General features: G+C 38.6%; 3 protein-coding genes across 3 annotated transcripts in view; 1 reads left to right on the top strand and 2 right to left on the bottom strand.

The window, feature by feature from the left end:
• LOC119574241 overlaps nucleotides 1-21,866 on the top strand; it is a 31,940-nt gene that overhangs the window by 4,866 nt on the left and 5,208 nt on the right. Inside the window, 15 exon segments of the mRNA XM_037921402.1 lie at nucleotides 17,559-17,633; nucleotides 17,913-17,993; nucleotides 17,996-18,078; nucleotides 18,080-18,664; nucleotides 18,806-19,021; nucleotides 19,133-19,732; nucleotides 19,906-20,130; nucleotides 20,739-20,872; nucleotides 20,874-21,010; nucleotides 21,013-21,153; nucleotides 21,156-21,217; nucleotides 21,220-21,249; nucleotides 21,362-21,462; nucleotides 21,464-21,501; nucleotides 21,504-21,663. Of these exon segments, the coding sequence (XP_037777330.1) occupies nucleotides 17,559-17,633; nucleotides 17,913-17,993; nucleotides 17,996-18,078; nucleotides 18,080-18,664; nucleotides 18,806-19,021; nucleotides 19,133-19,732; nucleotides 19,906-20,130; nucleotides 20,739-20,872; nucleotides 20,874-21,010; nucleotides 21,013-21,153; nucleotides 21,156-21,217; nucleotides 21,220-21,249; nucleotides 21,362-21,462; nucleotides 21,464-21,501; nucleotides 21,504-21,663 (2,668 nt within the window).
• LOC119574240 lies at nucleotides 2,443-16,035 on the bottom strand. Its single transcript, XM_037921401.1, has 2 exons — nucleotides 15,953-16,035; nucleotides 2,443-2,929 (listed from the first exon to the last, which is right to left on the bottom strand). Exons 1-2 carry the CDS (start codon nucleotides 15,965-15,967, stop codon nucleotides 2,585-2,587), a joined length of 360 nt encoding a protein of 119 aa, XP_037777329.1. The 5' UTR covers nucleotides 15,968-16,035; the 3' UTR covers nucleotides 2,443-2,584.
• On the bottom strand, nucleotides 3,990-8,374 carry LOC119574237. Its single transcript, XM_037921399.1, is given in 10 exon segments — nucleotides 3,990-4,133; nucleotides 4,135-4,212; nucleotides 4,408-4,439; nucleotides 4,442-5,135; nucleotides 5,304-5,528; nucleotides 5,990-6,571; nucleotides 6,685-6,888; nucleotides 7,022-7,489; nucleotides 7,606-7,830; nucleotides 7,953-8,374. Coding segments are annotated over 10 exon segments (2,934 nt in total). The 5' UTR covers nucleotides 8,289-8,374; the 3' UTR covers nucleotides 3,990-4,043.

The following is a 21,866-nucleotide window of genomic DNA, read 5'->3' as shown; positions in this document are numbered from 1 at the left end:
TATATTATATATATAATATATGATATTGACAACTCTTCGTCGTTCACGTTCCTGGAGACATTGAGCTTAGCTGTCATTTCAGTCATGTCGTCTGACGGTGTGCTTAAAATTTTGGCTCCGAATAGGGTAGGTTATACTTACGTATGTATGGTGTTCACATGTATATACTCACAAGCGCGTACACGCAAATATATATGAATGTCAATCTATCTATCTTATGAATATATGAATATAATAAAATCATATGAAATATATATATATATATATATATATATATATATATATATATATATATATATATATATATTTATACTGATTGTATTATATTCATATATTCATAAGATAGATAGATAGACATTCATATATATTTGCGTGCACGCGCTTGTGTGTATGTGCATGTGAACACCATACATATGTAAGTATAACCTACCCTCTTCGGAGCCAAAATTTTAAGCACACCGTCAGAAGACATGACTGAAATGACAGCCTCAAGCTCAATGTCTCCAGGAACAGTGAACCGACGAAGGAACCGCTTGCTGGACTTCGAACCGTCTTTCTTCTCCAAGCGACCTTCATCCACCAACTCTCTCTCATTCACAGCCTTCACGCTGATCTCTCCAACGTCGATAAAGTCTTGGACATCAATGACGAACTGAAAAAAATATAAGATATAGATATAGATATAGATATATAGATATAAATATATAGATATAGATATAGATATAGATAGATAGATATAACAAAGTCGGTCTAAATGACGAGTTCTCATAATGTAACATTGCTTGCCACAGTAATATAGGAAATCAGTTTATGTTTATACCTTATAATGGTGTTCATCTTCCGAAGACGTCACTGCCTGATTGTCTTCCCTCTTATTTCGTGCTCGTAGTTTTCTGTAGCAAGTCATCTCGTCACCGTGGGACGACTTCTCTCCCCATTTGCTCAGGACTTCCCTTACGGCTTTCTGGAAATGCTCCCTTGTGTCTCGGAAAAAGTAATCGGAGAAGAAGAGTCCTTTCCTCGTGACTGGAAAAGACTTCAGTGCGGAGTTAGACTGAGAAACGCTCGTGAAACGAGAGGACGTTCCCATACTTGTGTGTTCGGTGACGTTATATCTGTTGGTTTCTTGGGACTCCTTGTTACATTCTCTTCCAAAGCGTCTCAGTCTATTGTCCTCGAAATTGGAATCAAGTTTAGACCTCTCTGTCCCCGACACAAAATCTCGAGAGAAATTACCAGTTTCCTCTAAATGCAATGCCACATTTTTGTTCAGTCCATCTTGGTTTTCAGTCTTAGCCTCAAACACACGCTTTTCAGCAGAAAGTGAAGGTGATTGTGAGTCATTAGTTTCTTTTGTAATGTTGCACTTTGCTTCAGTCTTGATAGAGTGTTCAGCAGCCTTTAGCTTGACATTTCCTTCCTGCAAACCAATCATTTGAAACAATATTTGTAGTGTATTTTTTTTTCCTTTTTTTCATAGAAGATTACTCCCAGCAAACAATATATCAATAACAACACATAAGTGGAACGTACCTTAAAGATCACAGTAACTGTGAGGATGCCATCTAATGACATAACGGAAGTGATATCAGTATATTGCGGAAGAGAGAAGCTGCGTCTGAATGAGTGAGAGGTCTCGGATGAGGTTCCTTCGCTCTTCACCACACGTCCCTCAATGACTAACTCCTTCTCATCAACAACCCTCGCTTGTATATCTCCACTCATGAACTCATAGACATCCAAAATTATCTGGAAACAATAGGTTGTTTTTTATATGGCGACCTGTTTTTAAAGTGTTTAGTTTAGAAACTCATATTAGTAATGTTATGGATAGTAATCAGCGTTTCGATAAAAAACAATGACAATAATAGTGACTAACCTTCAGACAAGCCTTGTCTGATGTAACGATAACAGCCTGATCCTCTTCCTTCAGATCACGAGATCGAAGTTGCCTATAGCGTTCCAGGATATCGGTGTAACGGAGGTTAATGTCATCCTTAAAGTTTACTTCATTGCACCTGTCCAACACCTGCCTGAGAGCGACACTGAAGTCTCGGTGAGCGTCAAGGAAGAATGAGTCTTGGAAGAAGTTTCCTCTTTTGGTGATGAGCAAAAGCTCGTCTGTCGAATCTCTGTGAACCCTTCTCGTTCCTTTCAAGGATTCAACAGTTTCTGTAGACTCCCCTGTACGTACGGTTTCAGTTGTCTCTTTAAGTTTCAGCTGCCCAAGAGTATCGACGGCTTCCTTTTCATAGGTACAAGAATCTCCAGATGACTGAAGAGAATCTGTGCAACTCTCAGTTGCTGCCAACTGATTCATTTCACTGTCGAGTGCTTCCTCAGAAACTGTTTTGGACCTTTCTTGCACAGACACGGCATCCTCAGTCACATCGTCCAAAATGGTTGAAAACTTTGAGTTCTGAGCTTTTGACGTATTCTGAGCCTGAACAGCTTCCTGTAAATTTTCACATCAAGAATGCCAACAGATTCCTTGGAATCTTTAAGATCAAGAATATGAACATCTGAATCTTTCAGGTCAAACACTTCAGCAGCTTCCTGTGAATCCTTTTGATAAAAAAGGTCATTAGTTCCTGGGAATCTTTAAGGTCGGAATTTCAACAGCTCCTGAGCTTTTCACTTCAGGAATGTAAAGAGATTCATGTGAGTCTTTCACATCAAGAATGTCAACAGATTCCTGTGAGTCTGTCAGATCAAGAATTTCAACAGCTTCTGAGTCTTTTGCATTAAGAATGTCAATAGATTTCTGTGAGTCGGTCAGATCAAGAATTTCAACAGCTGTACCTTTCACTTCAAGAATGTCAGCAGATTCGTGCAGATCTTCCACATCAAGAACGTCAGCAAATTCTTGCGAGTCTTTCAGATCAAGTATTTCAACAGCTTCTGAGTCTTTTGCATCAAGAACGCCAACAGATTCTTGTAAGTCTGTCAGATCAAGAATTTCAACAGCTTCAGTACCTTTCACTTCAAGAATGTTAGCAGATTCTTGTAGGCTCTTTCGACATCAAGAATGTCAACAATTCTTGCGAGTCTTTCAGATCAAGATTTCAACAGATTCTGAGTCTTTTGCATCAAGAACGCACAGATTCTTGTGTGCATCAGATCAAGACTTTACGTTCCTGTTGGGTAGTCTCAGATGAAGAACTTCAACATTTCAGAGTCTTTTTCTGTTTGTGAATGGCGTAAGGAAGGACAATCCTGGGAAGGGCGCAAAGGTCACTGATGCAGACTATTTCAAACTTTTCATTCATGCTAATCGAACTTCCGCACAGCAGGAAACTTCTGAATTTGTACAATTCGGAGTAAAACTGATTATTCATCAGAAAACTGATCATCAGCCATACGCTTCTCAGATTCTAGTTGCCAATAGTTTCTTTGCTATGATTTTGACTTTTTACAAAGTCAAAAGCAGTATCATGACTCGACGTTGCTACAGAATCAGTCGACAGAAGGATTTGCTGGGCTGTCTCGGATTTCACTGAGTGACACACTTCTTCAGAAGAGACTGGAATCTTTACATCTTCGAACTCAATGCAATCATGTGTGGTTTTGCTTACTTTTTCACATTCCTCATGGAGAGAGATTGTTTCATTAGTTGGGAATTCAGAGCGTTGAACTTCAGGGGACTCTTGAACTTCCTCAATGGAGCTGATCACTTTGTATTCTTCCGATTCTTCTGCCTGTTAAACAATTTAGGTATTAGCTTGAAATTTCGACTTGATCGTAAAGACTCGAAGACATGAGTGTGGTGTGTATGTGTGTGTGTGTGTGTGTGTGTGTGTGTGTGTGTGTGTGTGTGTGTGTGTGTGTATAGGTGTCAGGGGAGAGGGACTGCTTCTGAGTTGGTGTGAGTCATGTGAGTGCAGGTTTTCATTTGTAAGATTTTGTTATAGTTTAAGGCACAGACATTTTCATCTTTGTAACATATAACATACGTTATATCATCTACAGATAATCCTTAAATACCATTTTCGAAGCGATGATCGTAAGAATGCCATCTGAAGACAAGATGCACATCATGGTTGTCATATCAATATGCTCTGGCAAGGAGAAGCAGCGTCGGAAGGAGCACGAGGACACAGATGAGCTTCCTTCTTCTCTCCTCGCCATACGTCCTTCCACCACCACCTCAGTCTCGTCCACCACCTTCACCTTCAGATCCCCATTCATGAAATCTTGGACGTCCAACACGATCTGTGAACATATAAGAATGTTAAACAATAGGCATTATGCTGACTTCTGAGTATCATATTTGAATGAATAGCTATTCACATGAAAAATACACATGTAAGCAGTTGCAGGTTGATTGGAAAACTATTGGTATTTAATTGAACTTGAAAAGACACTTAATCATATTGTATTACTCGGAGTGATTCATGAACTACTTACCTTGTAACTAGTGTTGTCGGACGTGGCGTAGAGACTTGAGTTTCTTCCCTCAAATCACGGGATCGAAGCTGTCTGTAGCGGTTCATAATATCACTGTGACTAAGGCTAAGGAAGTCTTCACTGTCTGTCGTTTCGCTGTCTGCGGTAACCCACTTCCTCAGGACTTCTCTGATGGCAGTGTAGAACTCTTGGTGGACATCGAGGAAGAAGGAATCCTGAACGAAGCTTCCTCTTCGAGTGATGGGCAAGATTTCCTCGTGCAGTTTCATGGCTTCTGTCAACTCAGATACTGATTGCACGGATGTTTGTTGTTCATCATAAGTAGAAATAGAATCATCACAAATAGTTTTCTCAGTGATTGTTGATTTGAATGTTTCAGACAATTGCTTGAGTTCATGATCCTGATTATTAACATCGTTTCCATGGTCATGGACAGAAGCAGTTGTAAACACATCCACAGACTGATTTTGACAGATGTTGGCCTTTAAAACTTCCTTGGATTCAGCAGGAAATTCGCATTCTTTCTTCAGCTTTCTCATCTTGTTCTCGTATGTGTGTTTTCGTTCACACTCAAAGTCCTTTTGATCTACATTGACAAGATTCTCGTTGACGGAGATATTTTTCTCCATCATGGACGAAAGTGCTTCAGGTATGGAGTCTTGAGCCGTTGTTGATTCCATCCTTTCCTCAGTCATGGAGAAGTGGTTGTTTTGGTGTGGTTCTCCTACCTGAGTGTGACAGAAGAACCACGTTTTGCTCACTTTTATGCATATAGAGACTAACCTGATGATACATTCCAGTTTCAGAGGTATTTATGTTTACCTTTTTATACATGATTAAGTAATGCAATCATATAGGATCTATCAAGTTTCAATAACAAAATAGTTGACGTTTACCGTTTTGGGAGCAGTTATGGTGAGGATACCATCTGAAGACATGACAGAAGCGATGTGTGTCATGTCAGTGCGGTGAGGCAGGGGAAAGTGGCGTCTGAAGGAGTGTGACGAGACGGATGACCTTCCTTCTTCCTTCTCCACGCGCCCTTCCACCACCAGCTCCTTCTCGTCTACGACTTTCACCTTGACGTCTCCGCACATGAAGTCATGCACGTCCATCACGATCTTTAAAGTTGGAATGAAAGTGACTTTTTTTGAAAACAGTTATTGATTAGGAACTTAATGGAAAGAATAGCCATAGTAAAATGATAATAGTGATGATAATCTTGGTAAAGATAATAATAATTTTGACATTTTGACGACAATGATATTAATATCGGAAACGATGATACAGATAACAAAGATCAAAAAAAAAGAAAGAAAAAAAAAAAAGAAACGGAATGAATGGGATAATGAAGAATTTCACGATAATATGTAAAAATATACTACTGTTCTCAGAAAAGTAATGTAATGAGGATCCTCAACTAAATTAAAACATAAAATGCATTTAATTATTCTACAACGGACGCTGTACGTTACCTGTAAAATTAATGGGCCCACTTTCACTGATTATAAGTAAATTCCTACCTTTAGATATCGAAACTATCAGTCAGTGGGAAATGCTGATACATAGAGAAAGGACTGACCTTGAGGCTAGCACCTTCTGACGAGACGGAGAAGGCCTGGTTCTCTTCCCTCATGTTTCGAGATCGAAGCTGCCTGTAGCGGCTCAGGATGTCACTGTGACTGACATCGTCTGTCACTGTGAGGTCGGAGTCATTGCATTTCTTCAAGATTTCCCTGACAGAGGCGTCGAAGCCTTGGCGTAGGTCGGAGAAGAATGAGTCTTGGAAGAAGCTTCCTCTCCTCGCGATGGGCAAGGAATCTTCTTGCGTATTCACAAGAGCTTTCTTTGCTTCTAGCGAGTCGGAAAGTCTTGTGGAAGCAAAGTCTGTGATGACAGACGATTGCTTCTGCGATGATTGTTGGGTGTTGCTTGAGATATTGAAAGCTGCTGTTTGGATCTTGTCCTTGTCGATATTCTCCTGAGAGCACTGTGCGTATTTGCGTTCCTCTTCTTGTGCTGTGTAGGGCATTCCTCGGCCAGATGCTACTTCCTCAGAAACTCCCGAGGTCGTGAAGGAAGTTGAGCTGTGAACTTCTGATGCATTGTGCGTTTCCTTGACACTAGTGGGGATGACAGAAGTCTTCTGTTGTGTTTCACTCTCCTGTTGGTTAAGATTGGCGTATTAAGCATGCAGATGCCTTTTGCACTTTGAATTCAGTTATGTAAAATCTTCAGAAAAGCATTAAGCAAGTACAAGAGAAGCCAGAACAATACCTTCTTAGACGCATTGATTGTGAGGATGCCATCTGACGACATGACAGACGTGATGGACGTTATTTCAATGGACTCAGGCAAGGAAAAGCTGCGTCTGAAGGTGAGCGAGGAGCTGGCTGAATGGGCCTCCACCAACAGCTCATTCTCGCCCATCAACTTCACCTTCACATCTCCATCCACAAAGTCATGCATATCCAACAAGATCTGTGAAATGATTCACGGTATTAATATACGAAACAAAAGTTCCTCATTCGTCCATGAAAAATAAGAATAATTTATTATATATTTACACATGTAGATGAATTGAATAAGAGTGTGTAGTCTTCATGCAACTTACCTTATAACTAATATTATCCGAGGTAACTGTAACGGCCTGGTTGTCACTCCACAGGTTCCGCGATCGAAGCTGTCTGTATCGGCCCAGTCTGTCGCTGCGGTGGAAGTCGTCATCGTCCCAGCAGTCCTTCAGATGGAGGTCGGCGTCATTCCAGCCATTGAGGACCTTCCTGATGGAGGCATCGAAGTCGCGATGTATACCGGAGAAGAATGAGTCTTGGAAGAAAGCTCCCCTTCGAGTGATGGGCAAGGATGTGTCCCACGAACCGTGGTGAAATCTAGAGGAATCAACTGTTCTTTTGGACCCAAAATTGCATGAACAGCTTTCTTTTCGTGTAGATGACGAGTGTTCTGAATCTATTTGAGATTCGTCCTTTGAAGCCATTTGTTTTCGAGTTTCGCTGACTTTCTCAAGATAATTCGAAGCGGAAGTTTGATTGATTGCATTTTCTTTTGTCGTTTCTGTTTTCTGTGAGACAAAAATTTAATTTTATATTAGTATCAATATAATGTTGGGTTCTTTTTTCCTCATATAGCATCCATTTCTTTATATACTCACAGTTTACAAGAAAATAACTGACTCACTATTTTTGGCGCAGTGATTGTGAGGATACCATCTGCAGACATGACGGACGTAATAACTGCCATTTCTGTGTGTTGAGGCAAAGAGAAGTAGCGTCTGAAGGAGTGTGACGAGACGGATGAGCTTCCTTCTTCCTTCTTCTCCACGTGTCCTTCCACCAACAACTCCTCGTCCAACACTTTCACTTTCACATCTCCACACATGAAGTCATGCACGTCCAGCACAATCTGGGAGATAGAATTTGTTATGACTTTGGATAATTGTGGACTTGCTCTGCTATTTTACGCACTATTTAATTGTGTCATGTTTAATAGACTATTTGGAAGCAGCGATTGTTATACCGACTCACCTTGTGACTTGTGTTGTCAGATGTGACTGTGACAGCCTGGTTCCCTTCCTTTAGGTTGCGAGATCGAAGCTGTCTGTAACGGTCCATAATATCATCCCGGCGGAAGTCTTTCACTTTCAAATCTTCGTCACTCCATCTGGCCAACACCTCCCTGACGGAGGAGTCAAAGTCCTTGTGTATGTCAGAGAAAAACGAATCTTGAAAGAAACTTCCTCTGCGACTGATAGGAAGGAACACATCCCACGACCTGCTGCTTGACCTTGCCTGACGAGAGCACTTTGCAGCGGGTGTGGAGGAGACTTTGACGTACGACTTTTCCATCTGAATGGGCGCCATTTTCAAAATAGGAATATGTATGTACACTTGTGCTATGACTTAAGAGGAGATCGTTGGAGGTGCACGTTCGCTTGAAAACTGAAGACTCTTAGGAGGACACTAAACATATATACTGTCTGTGGCGAGTGCGAGCCTGTGACGTGGCAACAACGTCACTTGGCATGAACAGCTTTTGCGTGGCTGCCAAAGTCCAGAGATGTGAGTAAACATCTGTGACTCAGGCCCAGTAGCAGCGCTGGCGGCTTCAGTACGACTGACGTAGTATTGCATTACAATAGTACTTAATGAGTCGGAGGATATTTCGAGAAGTCTGCAACACTCTTTTTCGAATAAGAGTATTTTTATACTTTAACTAAGGAACCTTTTACCTGGAATCGATTACATGTACACTTCCATGTACGCGTGCACGTACACAGATATACACGCACACACATACACATGTATGTGTGTGTTTCTGTATGTATGTATGTATATATATATATATATATATATATATATATATATATATATCCATATATACATCTGTTTAGAAAAATGCACATGCAAAACACACACACTAATACAGACACACACAACAAACAAACACGCACACACACACACACATTTGTATATAAAGGTATGTAAAAACATACATAAACGCACACACAAATATCTATCTATCTATATATTTATATATACACCTGTATATCCATATATACCCATGTATATCTATATATACATATACAAAAAAAAACACATATGCGTGTATATATGTATATATATATATATATAATATATATATATATATGTGTGTGTGTGTGTGTGTGTGTGTGTGTGTGTGTGTGTGTGTGTGTGTGTATTATATATATATATATATATATATATATATATATATATATATATATATATACATATATACACATATATATATTCATATATATACATGTATATACATATATATACACGTAAACATCTCGGATGTGTATAATATATATATATATATATATATATATATATATAATATATATATATATATATCTATATATATATATATATATATATATATATATATATATATATATATATATATATATATCTGTGTGTGTGTGTGTGTGTGTGTGTTTACTGTTATTATCACCAACCTTATATTAGTATATCGTAATAATCATCATTACTTATTGTTATTATTATTATTGTCACGATTATCATTATCAGTACTATCCTTTTTTTTTTATTATTATTATTATTATTGTTATTATTATTATTATTATTATAGTTATTATTATTATTATCTATTGTTTATTATTATTTTATATTATTACATTATCATCATCATTGTCCTGATAGGACTTGATACGATAATCAAGACACTCATGATAATGATACAAATATGATGAATGATTATGATGAAATAGTAATATTAATAATATAAGGGTGGCTAATAGTATAAGAATGATAATGATAATAATAATAATAATAATAATAATAATCAAATAATATATATAATAAATAATTAATATATAAATATATTAATAAATAATACTAATAAGTTTAAGAAGAATGATAATTAATAACAACAGCAATGTGAGTACGTGATCTACATCTGTACATCATTTTACTGAATGTGGCACTACTTACACACTACTAACCTTATATTCCATACTTACATTGTCTAATTCTTGCCTTTTGGTCTTCGACTCATCACATCAGCGTGTTTCCTTTCGTTTTCTTTCAGTGTTTCTCCGTGTTCCTCATGATCCTTCTTGTTCACTTTTTCGTTCTTTCCTGTCATTTATTTTCATTTTATGTGTGCCCATTTTTTGTATGGTTGTTTATTATTCTTTTTATTGTATGTATTTTTAAGCTTATTCATTCTTGCCTTTTGGTCTTCGACTCATTGAGCTTAGCTTAGTTTCTCACTCGTCCTCAGCTCGACCATCGCCCAGTTTCTCTAGTAGTTTCTACGCTTTCCCTCACGGATCCCTTCTTTCACTTTTTATTCTATTTATATCTATGCTTATTTTAAACTCGCCATACACTGTATAATAAATTAAATAAAACTGCAAAATGGGTAAAACGTCACCAAGCACGGGAAGTCACCAATATAAAAGGTCAAGCCAGGTCGGTTGGAGAGAGAGAGAGACTTCTATCTTGTGTGGCGATAGACCGTTGGATTATTAGTTGGCTGACAGGTGCTTCTCGTGTTGTGGCGGGATGCCTCTGTTTTATCAAGTAAGTGTATGGTGTATTGTCTTGTATATTGGTTGTGGTCGAAAAAGTTGTGCGAAATGAATATATAACATGGATGCTCTTTTTATGTTGCCTTTTAAGTCATTCACTGATATTATTTTATTGTTCTTTTTTATTGTGACTACGGGATCACATTTAAATCACCTGAGAGTCATCACCAAAATAAGCTAAGCCCACATGGAGATTACCTGTAGTTGGGCAACATGATACCATACCAACATCTGTAATTCTATGGAGATTGATATGATAATAATAATGATAACAATTATTAGTTTTAATATTTGTAACATGAAATGATTATAGCAAGCGTGTCAATGTCTGAACTGGGTGCTGTATTCACGCGTGTGTGCCTCTCAGCATCGGTGTGCAAATGAGTGCATTTGAGCACCTGTGTGCGCGCATCTATTCGTCTGTGAGCCACAATCAGTTGTCTTTTCCTTGGGAATAATATAACAGTGGAATAATAAAAAGAAGAAAGATTTGTTGTTGCCAGGGGCTTCAATTAGAAGGGGGCTGGGTGAGGGATACTTTGTCCCCCTAAACTGTGTTTGTCTCCCTCAATGGCTACACATTTTTATTTTGTTTTGTGTAGGTAACCTTTTTCATGATCTTTTGGACTTTGAATTATGAGTGACATAAAACTTAAAACATGACAATACCTATCTGAAAGCAGGATCAGTGCAGTTACAAATATAGTAAGTAATTTTATTTGCATATACAAATACTTTTTTTCTTCAAAATAAAATATGAAGGCATTTGTAGCAAGGAATGTGATATGTTAAAAATTATAAATACTTATCTATGATATGAAAATCTATATGTAAACCTGTAGATATGTAGGAGAGACTGCAGATATATAAGGTATCTCATACGCAGTAAAATTAATGTGTATATATCACAAAAATAATCAATTATTGATCACAACATTTTTTTTTTAAATATGTATTTATAAATCTATGTAAGGACTTTTGCTCTCTAATATTGCTTCGCATAGGAGCGATGGTAGCGGGAGCGAGAGCCAGTGCTGAAAGCCGAGAACTGGAGGCATTCAGATCCGCGAGAGAATCTTTCACTTTACTTGTCCTCCCACATGCAGCCGTGTCACAGTGTAGGGACTTCCTCTCACTGGAAAATCGACACCTGTCCATAGCCCTGTAACCGCAAGCTATTCTTCTTGGAGGTGATTGTCAGGATTCCGTCCTGAGGACACAACATATAGAAGCTTGATGTCGTCTTGACTCGATACGAGGTTCAGGTAACGCAAAGCGTGTCGTACAAAGATGTCACTGGGACTCTGCTTCCGTCCTGCTTTTATGCTTGACACTTCGACAGCGGTTCCTTGCCCTTCACAAACTGGCACTGTCACGTCGCCTTAATAAAATCAAAAACGTCCATCACAATCTGAAAAGGAAAACGGAAATAGGAAAATAGTTATTCACTACTTGCTCAGATAATAATAATTGTAAAAATTGAAATATGAAATTGTACTTAACTTGAAAGGCCGTTTTTACTACCCACCTTGTGCGAGTCTTGATCGTGTATAAGATGCCAAAGCCTGAGTTTCCAACTGAGGTTGCGCTCACGCTAGACGTCTGTAGTTGCGCATGGCGTCACTTGACTCAGGTCCATTTCATTAGCATGTGTTTCCATATGCATTCTCTCACTGCTGGACTGTGTAGCAGTGACGAACATTCGCGAAGAATATAGTATTTCAGTGATACACCTCTTTGTCCACGTGTAAAACATCTGGTTTTCCGTTGAAAGCTTGGGAATGTCATATTTAAGTCTTTGTCAGTTTTATTTTTGTTTCCTTGTTGAGAATATGTCCGCATTTTCAAAGTGTTCGTCGTCGTCATGTTGGAAAGCGACTTGGTAGCGATCATGACTTGCCTGGCAAATGTCCTAAAATCATCGTTAATCCGAAGAATGAATGTTCTCTGTCTCAAAAAGTGCATCGGCGAAACGATGTACATTTGTGAATTTCATTGACAATCGTTGGCAGCGCTCGTCACATGTCTTCTGCATCAGTCGAAACGTGTTGTTCAGCGGTTGTGGCCTCCTGTGGTAACGCGAAACGTATGTGAGTTTACGAATATTATATTATGTATTTAAAAATCGCCTTGCATGTATGACGGCAGATGGCATGTGCAAGTATGTATATTATGCACATAAAGAGTATACTTGAACTTTTCTCACTTTCTCTTATGTACAGTGCTATTGCGCTTATAAAAAAATCTATTCTTTTCCTCCCATATAGGAAAACGTAAACAGTACTTACACATCTCAATATAATATATATATAGGCATATATATATCATTCATATTATATATACATATATAATTTATGTATGTATATATATATTATGTATATAATAATATATATATGATCTATATATATATTATATATGTCCTATATGTGTGTGTGTGTGTGCGTGTGTGTGTGTGTGAGTGGTTGTGTGTTGTGGTGTGCATATATCCATATATGTATATGTTATTATATTATTATAAATATATATATATTATTTATTATATATTATATATTATTATTGTACTAGACATATATATATATTATTTATATACTGATTGTATTATATTCAGATATCATAAGATAGATAGATAGATTCATTTCATTATATCTTGCGTGCACGCGCTTGTGATGTAGTGCAGGTGAACACATACATGTATGTAAGTATTAACACCTATATCCTCTTCGAGCCAAATTTTAAGCACACCGTCTAGAAGACATGACTGAAATGACAGACCTCAAGCTCCAATGTCTCCAGGAACAGTGAACCGACGAAGGAACCACGCTGACTGGACTTCGAACCGTACTTCCTCTTCTCAATGCGACCTTCACCCACCAACTCTCTCTCATTCAAGCCCTTCACTATGATCTCTCCAAATCGTCTATTAAAGTCTTGGACATCAATGACGAACGAAAAAAAATACTATATATAGTACTATAGAATAGATATATAGATATAAATTATATATACTATATTTTTATTATATATATATAATTAGTAGATAGATATGATAGATAGATATAGCTATAGATTATAGATATAACAAAGTCTGGTCTAAATACAAGTTACTCATAAGGTTAACATTGCTTGCCAAACTAATATAGGAAATAAGTTTATGTTTATACCTTATAATGGTGTTCATCTTCCGAAGACGTCACTGACTGATGTATTCCCCATATTTCTGTGCTCGTAGTTTTCTGTAGAAATGGCATCTCGTCACCGTGGGACCTCTCTCCCCATTTGATCAGGATCTTCCCTCGGCTTCTGGTAAATCCTCCCTTGTGCTCGGAAAAAAGTAACCCCCCCCCCCCCCGAAAAGAAGATGTCCTTTCCTCGTGACCTGGAAAAAGACTTCAGTGACGGAGTTAGACTGAGAATACGCTCGTGAAACGGAGGACGCGTTCCCATACTTGTGTCGATTCGGTGACGTATATCTGGTGGTTCTTCAGACTCCCTGTACATTATCTGCCAATAGCGTCTCAGCCTATGTACTCGAAATTGGAATCAGTTTAGACCTCTCAGTCACACCGACACAAAATCTCGAGAAGAAATACCAGTTTCCTCTAAATGAATGCCATATTTTTGTTCAGTCCATTTGTGTGTTCAGTCTTAGCCTCGATAAACACACGATATTTCAGCAGAAAGGAAGGTGATGTGGTCATAGTTTCTTTGTCAGTTGCATACTTGCTTCAGACTACGAAGAGTGTTCTCAGCAGCCTTGTTAGTTGACATTTCTTCCTGTCAAACCCAATCATTTCGAAACATTATATATTTATAGTGAATTTTTTTTCTTTTTTGTCACGAAGATTACTCACCAGCAATGTCAATATATCAATAACAAACACTATAAGTGGAACATACCTTAAAAGATCACAGTAACTGTGAGGATGCCCATCATTAGACATTAACGGAAGTGATATTCAGCTAGTTATTGTCGGAAGAGTACGACCAAGCTGCGTTCTGAAGGAGTGAGAGTCTACACGGAATGAGTTCTTCGCCCCTCTTCACCACACGATCCTCAATGACTAACTCTTCTCATCAACACCCTCGCTTGTATATCTCCACTCATGCAACACGTACGACGTCGACTAAATTATCTGGAAAATACAATAGGTTGTTTTTATATGGACATACCGTTTATTACTATGTTGAGTTAGAAACTCCAATGTTAGAAGTGATTGTTTAGGTAATATTATGGATGTAGTAATCTAGCCACGTTGCGATAAAAACTATATGACAATAAATAGTGAGATAACCTCAGAACAAGACTTGTCTGATGTTAACGATATACAGCCTGATCTCTTCCCTTCAGTAGATCACGAGATCGAAGCTGGCCTATAGGTTCACAAGGATATCGGTGTAACGGAGGTTAATGTCGTCTTTAAAGTTTACTTATTGCACCTGTCCAATAACACCTGCCGGAGAGCGACTATCGAAGTCTAGGTGAGCGTCAATGGAAGAAGAGTCTTGGAAGAAAAGTTTCCTCCTTTTGGTGATGAGCAAAAGCTCTTCTGTCGAATCTCTGTGAACCCTTCTAGTTTCCTTTCAAGGATTCAACAGTTTCTGTAGGACTCCCTGTACGTACGCGTTTCATAGTTGTCTCTTTAAGGTTCAGCTGTCACGAGTATCGACGACTTCTTTTAATAGGTACAAAGAATCTCCAGATGACTGAATGAGAATCTGTGCAACTCTCAGTTGTTGCCAACTGTAGTCATTCACTGTCGAGTGATTCCTCAGAAACTGTTTTGGACTTTTCTTGTCCACAGACACGGCATCTCACTCACATCGTTCCAAATGTTGAAGCTTGAGTCTGAGCTATCTGTGACGTACACACTGAGCCTTAGTAACAGCTCCTGTAAATTTTTCCCCATCAAGAGATGCCAACAGAGTTCCTTAGAATCTTTATAGATCAAGATATGGAAGATCTGAATACTTTCAGGTCAAACATCTCAGCAGCTTCCTGTGAAATCTTTTGATAAAAAAGGTCATTAGATTCCTGAGGAATCTTTGTAAGGTCAGGAGTTTCAACAGCTCCTGAGCTTTTCACTTCAGGAATGTAAGAGATTCATGGATTCTTTTCACATAAGAATCGTCAACAGATTCCTGTGATCTGTCAGATCAAGAAGTTCAACAGCTGTACCTTTCACTTCAAGAATGTCAGAATGTATTCATTTAAGTCTTGCACATAAAGATGTCAGGGATCCTGTGAGTTTTTCAAATCAAGTATTCAACAGCTTCTGGAGTCTTTTGCATGTAGAATGTTCAATATCTTCCTGTGAGTCTGTCAGAGCAAGATTTCAACAGCGGACCTTCACTTCAAGAATGTCAGAAGATTCATTTAAGTCTTGCAATCAAGAATGTCCACGGATTCCTGTGAGTTTTTCAGAATCAAGTATTTCAACAGACTTCTGAGTCCTTTTGCATTAAGAATGTCAATAGATTTCTGTGAGTCGGTCAGATCAAGAATTTCAACAGATGTACCTTTCACTTCAATGATGTCAGCAGATCGCTGCAGGTCTTCACATCAGAACGTCAGAAAATTCTTGCGAGTGTTCCGATCAAGTATTTCAACAGCTTCTAGGTCTTTTGCATCAAGAACGCCAACAGATTCTTGTAAGTCTGTCAGATCAAGAATTTCAACAGCCGGCAGTACCTTCACTTCAAGAATGTTACAGATTCTTGCTAGCTCTTCGCATCAAGAATGTCAAACAATTCTTGCGCGTCATTTCAGGTCAAATTTTCAACAGATTTGAGTCTTTTGCATCAAGAACGTGAAGTATTCCTGTGTGCATGCAGATCAAGATTTCAGTTGCCGTATGGGAGTCATTAAGATGAAGAACTTCAAACAGTTCACAGTCTTTTTCTTGTTTTTGTAATGGCGGGAAGGAGAGAACAATCCTGCGGAAGGTCCAAATCACGTGATGCAAGAGAATTTTCAAAACATTTCATTCATGCTATCGAACTTCGGCGACATACAGGAAGCTTCTGAAATTGTGCGCAGATTCGGAGTAAAACTGATTTTCATCAGGACACAGAAGCGAATCATCAGCCATCGTCTGCAGATTCTAGTGTGCCAATAGTTTCTTTGCTCTGATTGTTTGATTTTTAAAAAGTCTAAAAGCAGTATCATGACCGACGTGCACAGAATCAGTCGACAGAAGGATTTGCTGGGCGCTTTATCTCACGGATTTCACTGAGTGACAACTCTTCAGAAGAGACTGGAATCTTTTACATCAGATGTAAAGATTCCAGTCTCTTCTGAAGAAGTGTCGTCACTCAGTGAAATCGAGACAGCCCAGCAAATCCTTCACTGTCGACTGATTCTGTTAGCATACGTCGAGTCATGATTACTGTGTTGACTTTAAAAAGCCAAAATCAGAGCAAAGAAAACTATTGGACACTAGAATCGCAGAAGCGATGGATGATGATTCAGCTTCTGTGTTAGATGAAATAGTTTACTCCGAATCTGCACAAATTCAGAAGCTTCCCTGTGTCGCCACGAATTTCGATAGCATGAATGAAATGTTTGACAATAGCTCTGCATCAACGGACTTTGGACCTTCCCAGGATTCTCTTCATTCCGCCATTCACAAACAAGAAAAGACTTTGAAAATGTGGATCGTTCTTCATATCTTATGACTCCAAACAGGCAACTGAAAATTTGCCTCTGCATGCACACAGGAATCTGTCAACGTTCTGATGCAAAAGATCAGAATCTGTTGAAAAATCTTGACTCTGAAATAGACTCGCAAGAATTTGTTGACATTTATTGATTGCAGAAAGAGACTACAAGAATCTCGCTAAATTCTGAAGTGAAAGGTACTGAAGCTGTTATGTTGAATTCTTGATTTGACAGATTACAAGAATCTGTTGGCTGTTCTTGATTGCAAAAGACTCAAGAAGCTGTTTGAAATACTTGATCTGAAAGACTCACCTGCAAGAATTGTCTGAACACGTTCTTGATGTGGAAGACCTGCACGAATGCTCGCTGAGAAACATTATAATGAAGGAAAAGGTACATCTGTTGAAATTCTTGATCTGACCGACTCACAGAAATCTATTGACATTCTTAATGCAAAAGACTTCAGAAGTGTGAAATACTTGATCTGAAAAACTCACAGGAATCCCGGACATTCTTTGAACGTGCAAAGACTTACTAATGAATCTTCTGACATCTGAAGTGAAAGGTACAGCTGTTTGAAATTCTTGATCTGACAGAATAACCAGAAGATATTGACATTCTTAATGCAAAAAGACTCAGGAAGCTGTTTGAAATACGGATTTGAAAAAACTCACAGAATCCTGGACATTCTTGTATGTGCTAAGACGTAAAATGAATCTCTTTACATTCCTGAAGTGAAAAGCTCAGGAGCTGTTGAAATTCCTGACCTTAAAGATTCCCAGGAATCTAATGACCTTTTTTATCAAAAGGATTCACAGGAAGCTGCTGAATGTTTGACCTGAAAGATTCAGATGTTCATATTCTTGATCTTAAAGATTCCAAGGAATCTGTTGGCATTCTTGATGTGAAAAATTTCACAGGAAGCTGTTACTGAGGCTCAGAATACGTCAGAAGCTCAGAACTCAAAGTCTTCAACCATTTTGGACGATGTGACTGAGGATGCCGTGTCTGTGCAAGAAAAGTCCAAAACAGTTTCTGAGGAAGCACTCGACAGTGAAATGAATCAGTTGGCAGCAACTGAGAGTTGCACAGATTCTCTTCAGTCATCTGGAGATTCTTGTACCTATGAAAAGGAAGTCGTCGATACTCGTGGACAGCTGAACCTTAAAGAGACAACTGAAACCGTACGTACAGGGGAGTCTACAGAAACTGTTGAATCCTTGAAAGGAACGAGAAGGGTTCACAGAGATTCGACAGACGAGCTCTTGCTCATCACCAAAAGAGGAAACTTCTTCCAAGACTCATTCTTCCTTGACGCTCACCGAGACTTCAGTGTCGCTCTCAGGCAGGTGTTGGACAGGTGCAATGAAGTAAACTTTAAAGACGACATTAACCTCCGTTACACCGATATCCTGGAACGCTATAGGCAGCTTCGATCTCGTGATCTGAAGGAAGAGGATCAGGCTGTTATCGTTACATCAGACAAGGCTTGTCTGAAGGTTAGTCACTATTATTGTCATTGTTTTTTATCGAAACGCTGATTACTATCCATAATATTACTATATCATTACTAACATGAGTTTCTAAACTAAACACTTTAAAAACAGGTTGCCATATAAAAAACAACCTATTGTTTCCAGATAATTTTGGACGTCTACGAGTTCATGAGTGGAGATATACAAGCGAGGGTTGTTGATGAGAAGGAGTTAGTCATTGAGGGACGTGTGGTGAAGAGCGAAGGAACCTCATCCGAGACCTCTCACTCCTTCAGACGCAGCTTCTCTCTTCCGCAATATACTGATATCACTTCTGTTATGTCATTAGATGGCATCCTCACAGTTACTGTGATCTTTAAGGTACGTTCCACTTATGTGTTGTTATTGATATATCGTTTGCTGGGAGTAATCTTCTATGAAAAAAAGAAAAAAAATACACTACAAATATTGTTTCAAATGATTGGTTTGCAGGAAGGAAATGTCAAGCTAAAGGCTGCTGAACACTCTATCAAGACTGAAGCAAAGTGCAACATTACAAAAGAAACTAATGACTCACAATCACCTTCACTTTCTGCTGAAAAGCGTGTGTTTGAGGCTAAGACTGAAAACCAAGATGGACTGAACAAAAATATGGCATTGCATTTAGAGGAAACTGGTAATTTCTCTCGAGATTTTGTGTCGGGGACAGAGAGGTCTAAACTTGATTCCAATTTCGAGGACAATAGACTGAGACGCTTTGGACGAGAATGTAACAGGGAGTCTCAAGAAACCAACAGATATAACGTCACCGAAGACACAAGTATGGGAACGTCCTCTCGTTTCACGAGCGTTTCTCAGTCTAACTCCGCACTGAAGTCTTTTCCAGTCACGAGGAAAGGACTCTTCTTCTCCGATTACTTTTTCCGAGACACAAGGGAGGATTTCCAGAAAGCCGTAAGGGAAGTCCTGAGCAAATGGGGAGAGAAGTCGTCCCACGGTGACGAGATGACTTGCTACAGAAAACTACGAGCACGAAATATGAGGGAAGACAATCAGGCAGTGACGTCTTCGGAAGATGAACACCATTATAAGGTATAAACATAAACTGATTTCCTATATTACTGTGGCAAGCAATGTTACTCACATTATGAGAACTCGTCATTTAGACCGACTTTGTTATATCTATCTATCTATATCTATATATATATTATATATATATATATCTATATATCTATATCTATATCTATATATATATTTTTTTTCAGTTCGTCATTGATGTCCAAGACTTTATGGACGTTGGAGAGATCAGCGTGAAGGCTGTGAATGAGAGAGAGTTGGTGGTTGAAGGTCGCTTGGAGAAGAAGGAAGACGGTTCGAAGTCCAGCAAGCGGTTCCTTCGTCGGTTCACTGTTCCTGGAGACATTGAGCTTGAGGCTGTCATTTCAGTCATGTCTTCTGACGGTGTGCTTAAAATTTTGGCTCCGAAGAGGGTAGGTTATACTTACATATGTATGGTGTTCACATGCACATACACACAAGCGCGTACACGCAAATATATATGAATGTTTTATCTATCTATTTTATGAATATATGAATATAATAAATCAGTATTAAAATATATATATATATATAAAAATATTATATATATATTATACTATATAATTATAAATATATATATATTTACATATAGGATAATGCACACCAACACACACACCCCACTCACAAAACACACACACGCACACACCCACACACATATGTGACATTATATATATATATATATAATTTATTTTATATAATAAAATATATATATTATAATACATAAATATATATGTATATATTTGAATGAATATATATATCCATATATTATATTATATAGAGATGGGTAGTACTGTTTATGTTTTCCTGTATGTGAGGAAAAGAATAGATAGTAAAGAGCACTGTAAACATAAGAGAAAGATACGAAAAGTGCAAGTATCTCTTTATGTGCATAAAAACATACTGCACATGCCATATGCCGTCATACATGCAAAGGCGGGATTTTTAAAATTTACATAATATAAAATATTCGTAAATCTCACATACCTTTCGCGTTCCACAGGAGGGCCACAACCGAAAACACGTTTCGACTGATGCAGAAGACATGGACGATGGCGATGCAACGTTTTCAAGGAAATTCACAAATGGACATCGTTTCGCCGATGACTTTTTGAGACAGGAGATTCATTTTCGGATGCGAGATTTTAGGATTTCCCAGGAAAGGTCAATGATCGCTACCAAGCGCTTTCCAAGACGACGACGAAACTTTGAAAATGGACTTGCTAAAACAAGGAGACAAAAGGAAAACTGACAAAGACTTTAAATATGACATTCCAAGCTTTCAACGGAAACCAGGGTTTTACACGTGGACAGAAGAGGTGTATTCACTGAAGACTATTTTTTCGCGAATTTTTCGTCCTGCTACAGCCAGGCAGTGAGAGAAGTGCTGGAAAAGGCTAATGAATGGACCTGTCGAAGTGCGCCATGCACAACTACAGACGTCTGCGTCAGCGCAACCTCAAGTTGGAAACTCAGGCTGTTTTGGCATCTTAGACGATCAAAACTCGCACAAGGTGGGTGTAAAACTGCCTTTCAGTTAAACCAAATTTTATATTTCAATTTTAATTATTATTTCTGGCAAGAGTGAATAACAGTTTCCTAATTTTACGTTTTTTCCCTTTTTAGATTGTGATGGACGTTTTTGATTTTTTTAAGGGCGGGCGGGACGTGCAGTTGGTGAAGGGCCCAAAGGGAATGCTGGTCGAGGGTCAAGCAGAAAGCAGGACGAAGCAGAGTGTCCCGAGTGAGCTTTGTACGACGCTTTGCGTTCCTGACCTCGTCGAGCGAGACGCCATCAGCTGCGTGTTGTCCTCGGACGGAATCCTGACATCACTCCAGAAGAAGCATGCGGTACGGGTAGCAAGGGGATTTTCAAAAATGAAGGAGTCCCACGGTGACACGGCTGGAAGTGGAGGACAGAAGGAAGAGTCTCTCGCGACTGGAAGCCCATTCTCGGTTCAGCACGGCTCTCGTCAGCTCCATCGTCCTAGCGAAACATATTAGAGGAAAAATCCTTCATGATTTATCAATCAAAAAAACTTGATCTGGGTGAAACACAAACTGCTGGCTTAATTTGGGTTTTTAAAACATAATTTTTTAGAAAGTGATTTTAAATTTGTACTCCTCGAGG

Source organism: Penaeus monodon, chromosome 6 (genome assembly GCF_015228065.2).
Source record: "Penaeus monodon isolate SGIC_2016 chromosome 6, NSTDA_Pmon_1, whole genome shotgun sequence".
In the NCBI taxonomy this organism is placed as follows: Eukaryota; Metazoa; Arthropoda; class Malacostraca; order Decapoda; family Penaeidae; genus Penaeus; species Penaeus monodon.
This window is presented reverse-complemented; position numbering and strand designations above follow the sequence as displayed.